The following is a 14,026-nucleotide window of genomic DNA, read 5'->3' on the forward strand; positions in this document are numbered from 1 at the left end:
ACTTCGTGGGTTCAACTTTTGCGGCTTCACTACATCTCCCGATTTTAAGAAATAAAAATTCACAAAAATGTGAAAATCCACGCTGAAACTCGCCAGCTGAAGCCACCCTCCTTGTCAGGAGTGGCTCGGTTGCCCCTCCTGGCGTGATGTCATTATTGTTATCAGCTGTTACAATTATGTGATTATCTTTTCCTTGGCTATTTAAGGATTATGAGTTGTGTTGATCGTTGTCGGATCGACTGATTTGTTCCTCGTTGTCATGCTTGCGTCACTTGACACCACGCTACGCTGCATCATGGGATATCATGTTTCAGTTCTATCAGAGTAAGTTGTTTCAAGCCCATGTTGTTTATGTTATGATTTTGCCAGTTAATTAAACCATGGAAACAAATGCAACGGAACGGCCTCCCATTTCCTTCGGCGTCTCCGCATCTGGGTAAACCTTCCCCCGGCCGCGCTACGCGACGTGATCATAACAGATCGATCCGACCAACATGGACCCAGCGGGACGCCACCCACACTCGCGCCGATGCGCTCGTCGACGCCAACCATCCACCTCGAAGATACCCGACTACTTTGGGTGTATGAGACACCCCTCAGAATCGTTTAGGGATTTTATAATTTTATAATTAATGTGGGGCCCTCAGGCACATCATTGCTGGAGAGGAGTCTCGGCTGGTAGGCGAGTTAGATCCGCATTTCACTCCTACGCCCCCCCACCACTCTGCCCGTCGCACTGGGAAGCCCAAACAGTTTAATCATGATGCCCAGGTGCGTAAAACCACCAGAAATCGCCCAAGTTATCTGACGCCTAGAACCAGCGGATTTGGTTCACAACGGAGGGAGCCTGAAGATTCTGGAGAGGAGAACGACGGTGAAGAGATTGATTTCTTTGCCGGTGTTTCTGACTCAGACAGTGATTTTTTCGACCAATTCGGGCCCGAGACTCTCCGCCGGAGGAGGAGCAACCCTACCTTTTCCTCGACAATTCCTACTCCGAATACCCCGACCAGCATTTGCATAGTGGGCTGGCCACCTATTATGGGCCACCAAGTGATGGCGGCAGTGCTGTGCAATCCTCCCGGAGGAGGCGCCGAGCGCCACGCCGCAGAGCGAAGCGGAAGGAGTGCCTGGACACTCGAACCACTGTCCAAGTTCCTCGGCCGACCTCGCCCGTCCAAGCTCCTCGCCCGACATCGCCCGTCCAAGCTCCTCGCCCGACATCGCCCGTCCAAGCTCCTCGCTCGACATCGCCCGTCCAAGCTCCTCGCCCGACCTCGCCCATCCAAGCTCCTCGGCCGACCTCGTCCGTCCAAGCTCCTCGGCCGACCACGCCCTTCCAAGTGCCCCAAGTTACTCGGCCGACCACACCCTTCCAGTTGCCACCAAGACACTCGGCCAACCTCGCTGTTCCAGTTGCCCCAAGATACTCGGCCGACCTCGCCGTTCCAGTTGCCCCAGGATACTCGGCCGACCTCGCTGTTCCAGTTGCTCCAAGATACTCGGCCGACCTCGCCTTTCCAAGTGCCCGAGGTTACTCGGCCGAACTCGCCGTTCCAAGTGCCCCAAGCTCCCGTGCCGAGGCCACACAAAGTACTCCCGTTGCCACTGGGGCCGCCAGTCGCACTCATGCCGAAGCCACAAACCAGACTTCCGGTGACGGACGGCCTTTCTAGCACCGCTCTGCCAAGCACCGCTCTGCCAAACACCGCTCTGCCAAACACCGCTCTGCCAAGCACCGCTCTGCCAAGCACCGCTCTGCCAAGCACCGCTCTGCCAAGCACCGCTCTGCCAAGCACCGCTCTGCCAAGCACCGCTCTGCCAAGCACCGCTCTGCCAAGCACCGCTCTGCCAAGCACCGCTCTGCCAAGCACCGCTCTGCCAAGCACCGCTCTGCCAAGCACCGCTCTGCCAAGCACCGCTCTGCCAAGCACCGCTCTGCCAAGCACCGCTCTGCCAAGCACCGCTCTGCCAAGCACCGCTCTGCCAAGCACCGCTCTGCCAAGCACCGGCAGGCCCGGACGGCCGCCAGACCGACCACTGCCTCGTCTTGTTTCTGGCTGGCACAGACGCCCGCCGGACCGACCTCTCCTTCGTCTGTTCATGGGTTGGTGTGGACGACCCCCGGTCAATGCTAGGGCTCTCATCCGCCCTCCCTGTTTGTTTCTCGTTTCTCATGTTAGAATTGAACTTGGGACGTCTAGGATCCGTCCCTTAGAGGGGAGGTACTGTCAGGAGTGGCTCGGTTGCCCCTCCTAGCATGATGTTATTATTGTTATCAGCTGTTGCAATTACGTGATTATCTTTTCCTTAGCTATTTAAGGATTATGAGTTGTGTTGATCGTTGTTGGATCAACTGATTTGTTCCTCTTTGTCATGCTTACGTCACTTCACGCTACGCTACGCTGCATCGTGGGATATCATGTTTCAGTTCTGTCATAGTAATTTGTTTCAAGCCCAAGTTGTTTATGTTATGTTTTTGCCAGTTAATTAAACCATGGAAACAAATGCAACGGAACGGCCTCCCTTTTCCTTCGGCGTCTCCGCATCTGGGTAAACCTTCCCCCGGTCGCGTCGCGCTACGCCACGTGATCATAACACTCCTGTCTTCGGCCTGGTTCTTTGGTCTTGGCCATAGTGGAGTTTGGAGTGTGAGACTGAGGTCGTGGACAGTTGTCTTTTATACCGATGAGTTAAAAACAGATGCTATTAATACAAGTAATGAATGGAGACCCCGTTAGACGTTGTTAGAAATTAGACCACTTTGACGGCCAGAAATCTTGCTTGTTTGTAGGTGACCAAATACTTATCTTCCACTCTAATTTGGAAATAAATTCTTTAAAAATCAAACAATGTAATTTTCAGTTTTTTCATACATTCTGTCACAATTTGTGGTTGACTCAATACTTATTTTCTCTGCTGTAATGCTCCGTTGCATTGCTTCGACGGCACTAAATTCCGGATGATAATCAGAGCTGCAATTTTGAGCCGGAGAATACGTAGTGGCAAACCGGGTTGTTCGAGGGAGTTCATTAGTTCCACTGTGTGTTGTGCCAGGTGTCCGGTCATGAGATTTGTAGATATGCTCCTGAAAAGTTCCATAAGCCGCTGATTTATTGCATTGACATTTGCGTTTTTTGGAGCTAGAATGGCGAGCGTGGCTTGCCAATTCAAGTCTTAGTAGTTTATTTGATTATTGTTGATAACTGTCTGCCGCACAATGGCTGATGTTGCAAAAATGGGGGCTATATGCTATACATCGATGTGGTAGTTATTATCAGCAACCGCACGGCCTTTGCCAATTTCCAAAAGTGCGGCAGAGAAGTTGGAAGATTCAGGGTCTGCACTTACCATATTTTCTCGCATAAATACCGCTTTTGTCAGACAAAAAAAATATTTAAATGGCTTAATCTAGGGTAAGGCTTATATGCGCATAAAAACATGACGTGCACTAAAGTGCAAGTTCACGAAGATGACACGATGACGTCACGACAAAATGCCGCCATCCTGACAAGACAATGCAGCAATATACGGTCATTTATTTCAAAATAAAGAAAAGATAAACAGATAGAACGGTAAACAAAAGGTATTTTGATGTCTAATAAACCGCATGAAACATGAAAAAACTCACTGCTCACTCGGGGCACAGCCATCTTGTAATCTTACCAACCCTGTAATTAAACGTGCTTAAACTGGCCAGACGTGAGTACACTTGCGTCTTCTATTGCTCGCCCAGGGCGCCGCCACTCTACCGTAGTTAAACGTGCTCTGACCTTAGATTTTATCATGTCATCACAATAGTTCAGGCTGATCGACGGTCTTGCAGTCGATTATTAAAATATAAACCCTGATACATACGTAATGTGTATGTTATTTTTGACATTAAACTTCTGTTAAGAAAATTGTAATTTATGTCATTAAATTCTCATTAAGATTTACTAATTTCTTTGTCCAAATTGAATAATTTTATATTTTGCATTTACAAAGACAGGCATATTAACTTCCTCCTGATATTAACCCCAATAATGTGCTTTTGATTTATACAATATGATTTTTCTTAAGATTTTCCCTTCAAAGTAACACATTTGTAGTCATTAAAACCATAAATATGGAGGTGAAAATTGGGAATCAGGGGCGGCTTATATGCAAGAAATTGCAAAATTTTAAAATTTCAAGGCAACTTTCAGGGTGCGATTTATAATTTATGCAATTTCCGGAATAGGGGATGAATGAAGTTATCCAATCCAATACGTAAGAGCGGCTTATATAATAATAATAATAATAGTAGTAACAATAATAATCGGACATAGGCTTTGTCATCATCATTGACTCAACAAAAGCCTAATTGTCATCATAGCCATCTCTGCGTATGACGAAATTGGTAAAGGCAAATACAGTGGGTAAAACCCTAACCTTAACCCGTCCTAGGTAAGTAAGATGGTGGCGCCCTGAGGGAGCAAGTCAGTCACGTTTTATGCAAGATACGGTTGAATTTAGTTTGGCGTTTTATCTGTTTATTTTTCTCTATTTTGAAATAAATGATCGTATCGGCGAATTGTTTTGCGTTATGGTGTCATGGTGTTATAGCACTTCGTCGCTGTTACGTTGCAGTTTCGTGCATGTCGTCTTAATGCGGATATAAACTGTAACCTCAATTCAGTCATTTTTTTGTCTGACAAATGAGGCTTTTATGCGGGTAAATACGGTATTACTCATCTAATTTTCTGAACCGCTTTATTTTCACTAGGGTCGCGGGGTGTGCAGCAGCCTATTCCAGGTGACTTCGGGCCAGGGATACCCTGAATTGGTGGCCAGCCAATCGCAGGGCACAAAAAGACACACTCATACCTAGGGGCATTCTAGAGTGTCCAAACAGCCTACCATGCATGTCTTTGGAATGTTGGAGAAAACCCAGACAGGTAAACTCCTTAGAGGTGGACCAACCTGGATTTGAACTCAGGTTCTCCAATGTGAGGCCAATGCGTTAACAACTAAGCCCCCGGGCCGATGTTACGGTATATCTATTTTACCTATATACAGTAATCCCTCGAAGATCGTGAACAAGTGTATTGTGAACAAGTGTATAAGAAGTGTATTTATTAAATTTTCAAGCTACAAGCATATGAAAAGACTGTAATGTATTAATACTAAATAAAATGTAGATATAACATATTGTAAATACTTTAAGTTGTCTACTCACATTGCAATTAGTTCTTTATCCCCGCTTGATATAAACCACCAAAAACAGGTTACCTGGAGTTTTGTCCACGTCCTCCTGCACAGTTATGACCTTGAATGGTAGCCCACTTTCAGGGAGGTACAGCTTCGTGTTTGAAGTAAAACGGCTTCGTGTTTGAAATGAAACGTTTGTGAAGGCTTTCGTTATGCAGACTTTCCGGTTGCTCATCCAGTAGACATGGGCAAGGCTTTGTTCTTGTTCAACATTTTTATTTTTAAAGTATGAGGACGGCCGAACTTGTAGAATAAGGCTGGCATTTCCATGAAGCTAGCAGCCTTCCCACATATGATGATCCATACGTTCAGTCCATCTTTGAATAAGAATGTCCGTGAAGGCATCATCTTCCAAAAAAGGTCAGTCCCAGGCCTGGAAGATAACCAACCTTTCTGTTCAATCATGTCAGGGAACTCAACGTTGTTTTTCGATTTCTCTCACTCTTGGCACTGGAAAGAGGCTGAGGTTCATCTTCATTGTCTTCGCTAGGAACAGAGCAATTGTAAAAGGGTTTTACAATGGCTTTGGTTCCTAATCATGTTGTTATCCAGAGGAATCATCTCTCATTATGGCATTCTATATTAAAATGATGATTTTATTCCTTGTGGGTACCGGATGTTTGCTTTTTCCTTCCTAATGTAACAAACGGTAGATTAATTCATGATGCCTTAGATCAGTGTATCCCAACCTTTTTTGAGCCGAGGCACACTTTTTGCATTGAAAAAAATCTCAAGGGACACCACCATCTGAAAATCTTTGTCGCCTATATTTATAATAGTTATTCTCATCGAAGTTTTATCAGCAGAAATCGCATCCAAAATTATTCCAAAATCTAATTTTTCACAATGACCTAATGTCACGGAAATTTGGCCTGTGGACCCTGCACAACTTCCGGTTTGACTGATGCAAATAACCAAGTAAAGTTATTGATCGCATCATTTTATGATTTTTCTCTAAATATTACTTAAATCTCCTAATATTCCATAAAAAAATTGTGCTCACACAGACTTTACGTCGGCAAAAGTTGATGCCCTAGAAACCAGACAACTTCCATTTCGACTAAGAGAAAGAGCAAAAAATTACTGTTTGATAACTTGAATCAAATAATAGTACAATCTACAATTTAACGTCCATCATATTTTGATTTGAACCTTGTAATAGTTCCATTTTAATCTTATATTCATATTAATTTTTCTCTCTCAATATCACATTGTATGACTTCTTGCAATTTCCCACGGCACACCTAACCATTGCTCACGGCACACCAGTGTGCTGCGGCACTGTGGTTTGGAAACACTGCCTTCGATAACGCAGGAGGTTTAAAAGGAATATTAAATGGTGGTTCCAAACATTGCTGGAAGAGGTTCGGCGTAGTCTTTCTGTGCGCGATCCGACATGGGATCCGAAGAACAGGCAGACGTCCGTCTCGCCTATTTCTGTTATATTAAGTGCATCATTCTTCTGGATATGCACCCATCCTTGAGTGCCATCCATTTCAGCGCCGTAGAAGCGCTGCCCTCACTTCTTGTCTGGCCCCAGACCAGACTGGTGGCTGGTTGCGCCTGTTATCCAATCACAGGTCCAGCCCCTAATGACTCGAGCGCTTCCTAGCGTGATTCATTAGCCAGCGAGGAGTATTTAAAGCCAACAGGAACATACCCACGCCGCTGGATCGTCTTTACAGTTCACTGTTAGGTACCCTCTCGCGTTTTCTCCTTGCCTGCCTTATTTATCTATGACCTCTTGTTTGCTCCCAGGATTACGACCACGCTCTGCCCCACGACCACGGACCACGGACGACTTTGCCTTCGATCTTGTACCCTCCATTCTGGACTTCACGATTGGATTCATGGCTACCGACTTTCCTGCTGCGATTAACGACTTGCCTATGCTATCCACTCTTTTGCTTGCACATCTCTTGGACGATTCTAATAAAGATTCCAAAAGACCAGACTCGCAGCCCTCGCCTGCTTTGGGATTCTTCATCCCCGATCGTAACACTTCTGCCATTTTTCATTTACGTTTTTCCGCTTGAGTTTCAACGTGGATTTTTACATTTTTATAAACTGTTTTATACTTAAGATAAAAAAACACGATTCACTGAAGCTGTGAAGCAGAGAAGGATCACAGTATTCACAACTTATATTATACGTATTTTTATTCATTGATCCACACAGTTCTTTCAATAGCACTGTTTGTGTAAGCATCTTTTTTGTGCTTTTTCGACTTGAAGTTTTAGAGAAGTCAGATTTCTACAGTACTGATTTAAATATTATCTCTTTTACAGAAACCACCCCAGATATTGAAATGGCATTGAAAGAATTAAACTCCTGCTTGATGCTGCTTTTCCCTCAGTTTTCACTTTTCAACATCCAAACACCCAATTCATTCACAAAAACAACCACTGGATGTTTGTCAGATGATCCTCACTGTAGCACAAACTTGGTGAATGACATAACATATAAGATACAAGAGAACAAGAACGTGAGGAATAACTTCCCAAATTACACTGACAATGCAGAACATTTGAAGGTGAACAAAACCAAAAGTAACAAGCGCAAGAGAAGAGAAAATCAAGAAGTTAACAAGAGGGATGGGCATGATACAGTAGAGCTGGAAAGTTATAAAATGAAACACAATGAAAACGAAGGGTGTGAAGTAGAAGAGCAAGATCCCCTCCATGGAGACTCATTTATCCGGCACTTTGGCCTTATGTCTCGTACCTATTCTCTAGACTTGAACCTGAGTAAGTGCAATTTTTCAATACAGCAACGTTTGAAAATTACAGAACTCTTATTTTTGTGTATTTTACACACATACACACACACACACATTTTTTTGCACATTCGTTAACATTAGTTAACATTTCTGGGGTCCTCTGTTTCCAGTGTAGGTACAGCTCCGATATAAATCATGGTCCAGTTTCTTGCTTTTGAACCTCCTTGGGTCCTTTTTCACACAGAAATAAACCAGTTTTTGTTTCACTTATGAGGTTCTGATAACATTTTTAGCCTTTAAAATGTCCTCTATTCACAGAGATATTACTAACCTGCGTGTTAAAAGAAATAGACAGATTTCAGGAACTACTATAGTTTAAATTCTTTGATTGATTTAACCCTTGTAATTTTACTGACATGACCCCATGATCATCATATTCCAATTCATCTAAGATCTTGTACAATACCAAACCTACTCCAGACAAAGTACTGAATTCTTATAAAACACACTTTTTTTAAACATGCATTTCTTTTAAACAGGAACAATAGAAAAAACTAAGAAAATAAATAGTTTGTGTCTAATGCCGGTTCTGATACGAGAAGTAATTCGTTTTTTCACATAAGAGTTCACCACTTTCAATTCTCTGGTATCGAGTGCTGTTTTTTCTTCAGCAATGCAATACTGGAAGTCTGCTTTAGTATTGTATAATATGTAGTATAGTATATTCATATGGGGCAGCCCGGGAGTTCTGGTTAGGGCATCTGCCTAACAGTTCACAAATGGACGATTCAAGCCTTTCTTTGGGTACTCTGCCTGATAGGCTGGTTGAACACTCTAAATTGTCCAAATAAGGAGTAGAGATTATGAAAGAATAATTCAATTAAATTGAATGCTTTTATTGTCACTTTACATGTATACAGTACTACCTTCACATGCGAGTGCCCCGACATATGAGGAATTTGAGATTCCAGTAAAATTCTGAGCAAATATTTGCCTTGAGTGATGAGACAAGTTTTGAGTTACGATCATATGAGAGCCAGGTGGCCAGGCCGCGAGAGGCTGCTTGTGATTTGATAGGTCTGAAAATACAACTTCAGGAGCAGGTTAAGAAAGAGTGAGATCAATTTAAATAGGAAATAGGTTTATTACTGGACTGCAGGATGGTTGGAGAATGCTCCGACAGCTGTGAACCTCTCACAGCCTGCCTTCCTCGCAATTCTCTCAGAATGAACACTAGGTCAGTCTTTATGTAGGAACTCAGAGTATTATTTCTAAGACAGTGATGTCAGACAGAGTTTATGTAAACAAAACTTTGAGCTAATATGGTTAGACATTAGCAGGTTTAAGTTGTATGCAAACACGATATTTTTATAGCTCACACAAACTGCCGCCGCCTATCTTATATTGCACGTTTCGAACAAACAGTTCCAAAGCGAGTTGGCCATATTCCACAATACAAGGAAACAATTGCAAGGCCAGCTAGTTAGCTATCTTGCAATTCGTGGTGCGAACAAACAATTGCAAGGCCAGCTAGTTGGCGTATCCTACATTCCACTGTCTTAACAAACACTTGTAAAACCAGTTTGGCCACATAGCTCGACATGAACAAACAATTATTAAGCCAGTTGGCAGGTCTACCCCAATAGATTTTAAAAGCGCATTTTCCTCAAGTAAAGATATCTACAATCACTGGGTGGAGCGTTGCATTTTTTTCCGTGTTTTTTTGTTAGTCAGTGCAAAATTAAGGGAAACACAATGTATCCAAAGCAAGCCGGTGCAATTCCTTTTTACATTCGACTATTTCGATCCTTATCTGCATGTTAACAGCCCCCTTGCAGTGGCTTCATTAGGAAGCGTGTGCAGTCAATAGCACTTTTCTGAAGCTTATAATGTTCCTGTTTTTATTGACATAGTGAAAAGTTCATTATTCTTCTTTACTTTCATCAGCCATGCCATAATGGGTGGTGGTGTCACAGCAGAGTGAATTATAGTGAAATGGGTGCCACTTTCGTGAATGCAAGCGTAATGGGTGAACACCTTATTCCAAATGATTCTGCTTGGAAATGTTTGATGGGATTGTTCATCAAAGCAGCCATTTACGGCAAATACTTTCAATTTGACCTGGGTGATAATAATAATAATAATTGGACATAGGGTTTGTCATCATCATTGACTCGACAAAAGCCTAATTGTCATCATACCCAGAAACTGTGTATTAAGAAATTGGTACTGCTTCTCCACAAGGTGTGTTTTCCCGGCAACAGACCCAAATACGTGATAATTTCGGACTCGTAATTTAGCATTCTGCTAGAATGGATACATCGCATCACCCCCCGAGCGGATCACTTACCTCTCACTGTCTTTCACTTACCTTCAGTCAGCCAGTAGAAGGCAGATCACCGCCCAACGTCTATTCATATTACCTAACCCCAAAGTTATTACACAGAAAAGATTGCGTGTCGTGTTACAGCAAGTTTAGAGTCCTGATGGATGTGAAAAAAACTGTCCTTAAGCCTATTTTTCTGTACTTGGTGGGACTTAGAGCATCTGCCAGAGGGCAGCAGCTGGAAGAGATCGTGACCAGGGTGGTATGGGTCCCCGATGATATTCCTGGCTCTGCTGAAGGTATCATTTTGTCTGCTGCAGTGCTTCCAGCGTACCACACTGTGATGCAGTATGCCAGAATGCTCTCCACAGTGGCTCTATAGAAGGTTACCAGAAGCTTAGTGTCCAAGTTGTTCCTCCTGAGTACCCTGAGGAAATGGAGTCATTTCTGGACCTTATTCACTACTGTTGAGTGTTTGTAGACCAGGAGAGCTTATCCGTGACATGGACCCCCAGGAATTTAAAGAACTGGACCCTGTGTACACATACCCCATTTATGAGGAGTGGGGCCAGATCTGTGCTGTGTTTGCCAAAGTACAGGATTATTTCTTTAGTTTTCGTGGTGTTCAGTGTGAGATTGTTCGCTGAGCACCACAAAGAGAGTTTGACCTCATCTCTGTAGGCCGACTCATCCACTCTTGAGATGAGTCCGACCACAGTGGTGTCACTGGCAAATTTGATGATGGGGTTAGATTGGTGGGTTGGTTTAGAGTCGTATGTGTACAGAGAACACAGAAGAGGACTCGGTACACAGTCTTGAGGTGAGCCCGAACTCAGTGTAACGGAGGAATAGAGAAGTCTAACAGTTTGTGGTTGGTTGGTCAAGAAGTTCTTTATCGAGGAGCAGATTGAAGAGGATAGTCCAAGGTGGGAGAGTTTGTCCTACAGAATATCCGGCTTTATGGTGTTAAAGGCTGAGCTATCATCAATGAAAAGCATCCTCACATGATTCCCTTGGTGCTCCAGGTGACTCAGTGCTGTGTGTAGAGCCACGAGATAGCATCATCAGTGGACCTGTTTTCTCTATAAGCAAACTGGTGAGGGTTGACTGAGGGAGAGATTGTATTCCTGATGTGGCAGGCCACCAACTTTTCAAAGCACTTCATGATCACAGGCGTGAGTGCAACAGGCCTTTAATCCTTCAAGCTGTCAATGGTTGGCTTGTAGCAGGGAACAATTGAAAATGTTCGTAAACACTCCGGCCAGCTGTTCAGCACAAGCTTTGAGTACCTTACCAGGTATTCCGTCTGGTCCGTGTAATGGAGGAAGAGAGATGGGGACCAAGTCTAACAGTTTGTGTTAGGAACGGTTGGTTAAGAAGTTCTTTATCCAGCAGCAGATGGAAGAGGATAGTCCAAGGTGGGAGAGATTGTTAGTCAGAATGTCCGGTATTATAGTGTTGAAGGCTGAGCTATAGTCAGTGAAAAGCATCCTCACGTAATTCCCATGGTGCTCCTAGTGGCTCAGTGCTGTGTGTAGACCAGGGGTCTCAAACTCAATTGACCTGGGGGCCGCTAGTGGCAGAGTCTGGGTGAGACTGGGCCGCATCAGGATTTCCACAAGAAAAGCGCTGATAAAACATCCTGTTATCAAATATCTTTATTTTTAATGAAAAATAATGAATTAAATAAATTAACTTAAAGATGAATAAAAAATAAAACAATCAGTAATAAAAAATGAAAAAATAATAATGAGCATACAGTAGATATGCAGGGGCTGGCTAAGTAGAGAAAATGAATTATTTTTATTCAAAAGTTTCAAAAGTCTGTATTAACAGCTCTTTTAATTTTAACTTTCTGAACTTGAATGGAACATTGAACATGAAATATTATGGACACAACTTCTCTTACTTCTTGCTGCTAGAGACCTGGCAGCGCTTCTTCTCACATAGCTGAGCCACATTTGGCTTGAGGGAGGATGCTCATCAGGTCTGGACCTATACTTGGACTTATTGAAGTTCATGGTGGAGAAGAGCTTCTCACACAAATATGTGCTCCCAAAAAGGCACATGGCCCATTCTTCCTCCCAATCATTGATGGGGCTCCATCAGTTGTCATTCCATCAAAGATCTTCCATGACAAACCGGCATTCTGAATGGCATCACACAGCTTGTGAAATAATTCCTTAGCGGTGGTCTGGCCATGCATTGGAATTATTGTGAGCAACTCCTCCAACACTTCAAAATTGTCATCAACACCACGGACATATATTGCGAGCTGGGCAGTGTCTGTGATGTCTATGGTCTCCAAGAGCCACTGAATATACACTGAAACATTGCGCTTTCTCATAAGTTGATCATAAATGTCACTTGACAGGTCAGAAATGCGCTCTACCACGGTGTTGGCAGAAAGGCTGGTGTGGTTGAACCGACTTTTTTTTCTGGACAGACAATATGTGCACCCTGTAATATGCACTTTTTGATAAATTCACCTTCTGTGAATGGATTTTTTGCTTTAGCAATCAGCTCACAAACGGCGTAGCTAGCTTCGACTGCTGCATTACTTTCTTTGGTAGCCTTCTTGAAGAAATCCTGTTGCCTCAGAAGACTTGTTTTAAGACTCGCAACCTGGTTGGCTCTCTCATCTCCCTGGTATTTTTCGTACCCCTCTGCATGTCTCGTAGTATAATGACGTTACAAATTGTATTCCTTATGCACCGCAACTTTTTAATTGCAAATGAGTCACATTGGGGTGCCCCTGTTCTCAACAAAGAAATATTGCACTCCCCACTTTTGTTGAAACTTTCTCTGCTCATCATCGACCTTTCCTTTCACAGCAGGCTTCGAAAGAGACATCTCCGGGGCTCTGTAATATGTGTTTCCACTTGGAATGAGTCTCCAGTTGAACTTTAACTTTCAGACACTCGGGTCTGTGGCGCATGCGCACTTTTGCTCTCTGATCGTATTGGATTACGTCAGTTTTCCGAATTTTTTCAAGTGTCATGTTAAAGCACTTACTGTGAAGTTTCAGCTTCGCTCGCGGAGAATAAGACAGGCTGGATCAGGGATCATAGCGCCTCATTCACTTCTATGCTGAGAGCAGCGGAGGACTGTGCGCTCTGAGCGGAGTGATTGGCTTCACAGCTTCTCCAACACCCAGCTGATTGGAGGAATGAATGAGTGAGCCAAGCACTGGACAGTCCGGCCGATGTCCCGCCCTCCATAGCCGTATAGCTCACCGTGATTGGTTCATTCAGCCCCGAACACAACAAGCGTCATTCACATCAATCTTGCTGGCCGCACATATGTTAAGACGTGGCCCGCAAATCATCCTGTGGGCCGCACGTGGCCCATGAGCTGCGGGTTTGAGACCCCTGCTTTAACCCCAAGTACACCCTGCCTACCATCAAGAATGGTGGTGGTAGTATTATACTGTGGGGCTGTTTTGCTGCCAATGGATCTGGTGATTTACGGAGAGTAATAAGGATAATGAAGGATGATTACTTTAAAATTCTTCAAGATGTCCTAAAAATGAATGATTGAATTTCCTTACCTTCTCTAGATGTGTAAACTCAAGCTAAGGCATTAGCAAGTATTATTTATAAGTATGCCTGACCTGAAATATGTTAACTTGCTGCTCTCTTGAGCTATTAATGGTATTAGGTGGTAATAATAGTAATACATTAATATTTAATAAATGAAATGTGTTATTGAAAAACCAGAAGGTGTTCGTTAAACACAAGGTACTTATC

The 14,026-nt window shown here is 43.5% G+C and overlaps 1 protein-coding gene across 9 annotated transcripts in view; it reads left to right on the forward strand.

Annotated features, from left to right (window-relative positions):
* Window positions 1-14,026, forward strand: part of uvssa (UV-stimulated scaffold protein A) — a 70,612-nt gene that overhangs the window by 18,241 nt on the left and 38,345 nt on the right. For 8 of the 9 annotated variants that reach the window (XR_013328763.1, XR_013328764.1, XR_013328762.1 and 5 more), the window contains exon 6: window positions 7,521-7,979. The exons of the other annotated variant lie outside the window; for it this stretch is intronic. Coding sequence is in view for 5 of the 8 variants with exons in the window: in XM_077733311.1 (XP_077589437.1) it covers window positions 7,521-7,979 (459 nt within the window). In the remaining 3 variants the exon portion in view is untranslated. The remainder of the gene's footprint in view (window positions 1-7,520; window positions 7,980-14,026) is intronic. 9 annotated transcript variants of the gene reach the window in all.

This window comes from Stigmatopora nigra, chromosome 14 (genome assembly GCF_051989575.1).
Source record: "Stigmatopora nigra isolate UIUO_SnigA chromosome 14, RoL_Snig_1.1, whole genome shotgun sequence".
Taxonomy (NCBI): domain Eukaryota; kingdom Metazoa; phylum Chordata; class Actinopteri; order Syngnathiformes; family Syngnathidae; genus Stigmatopora; species Stigmatopora nigra.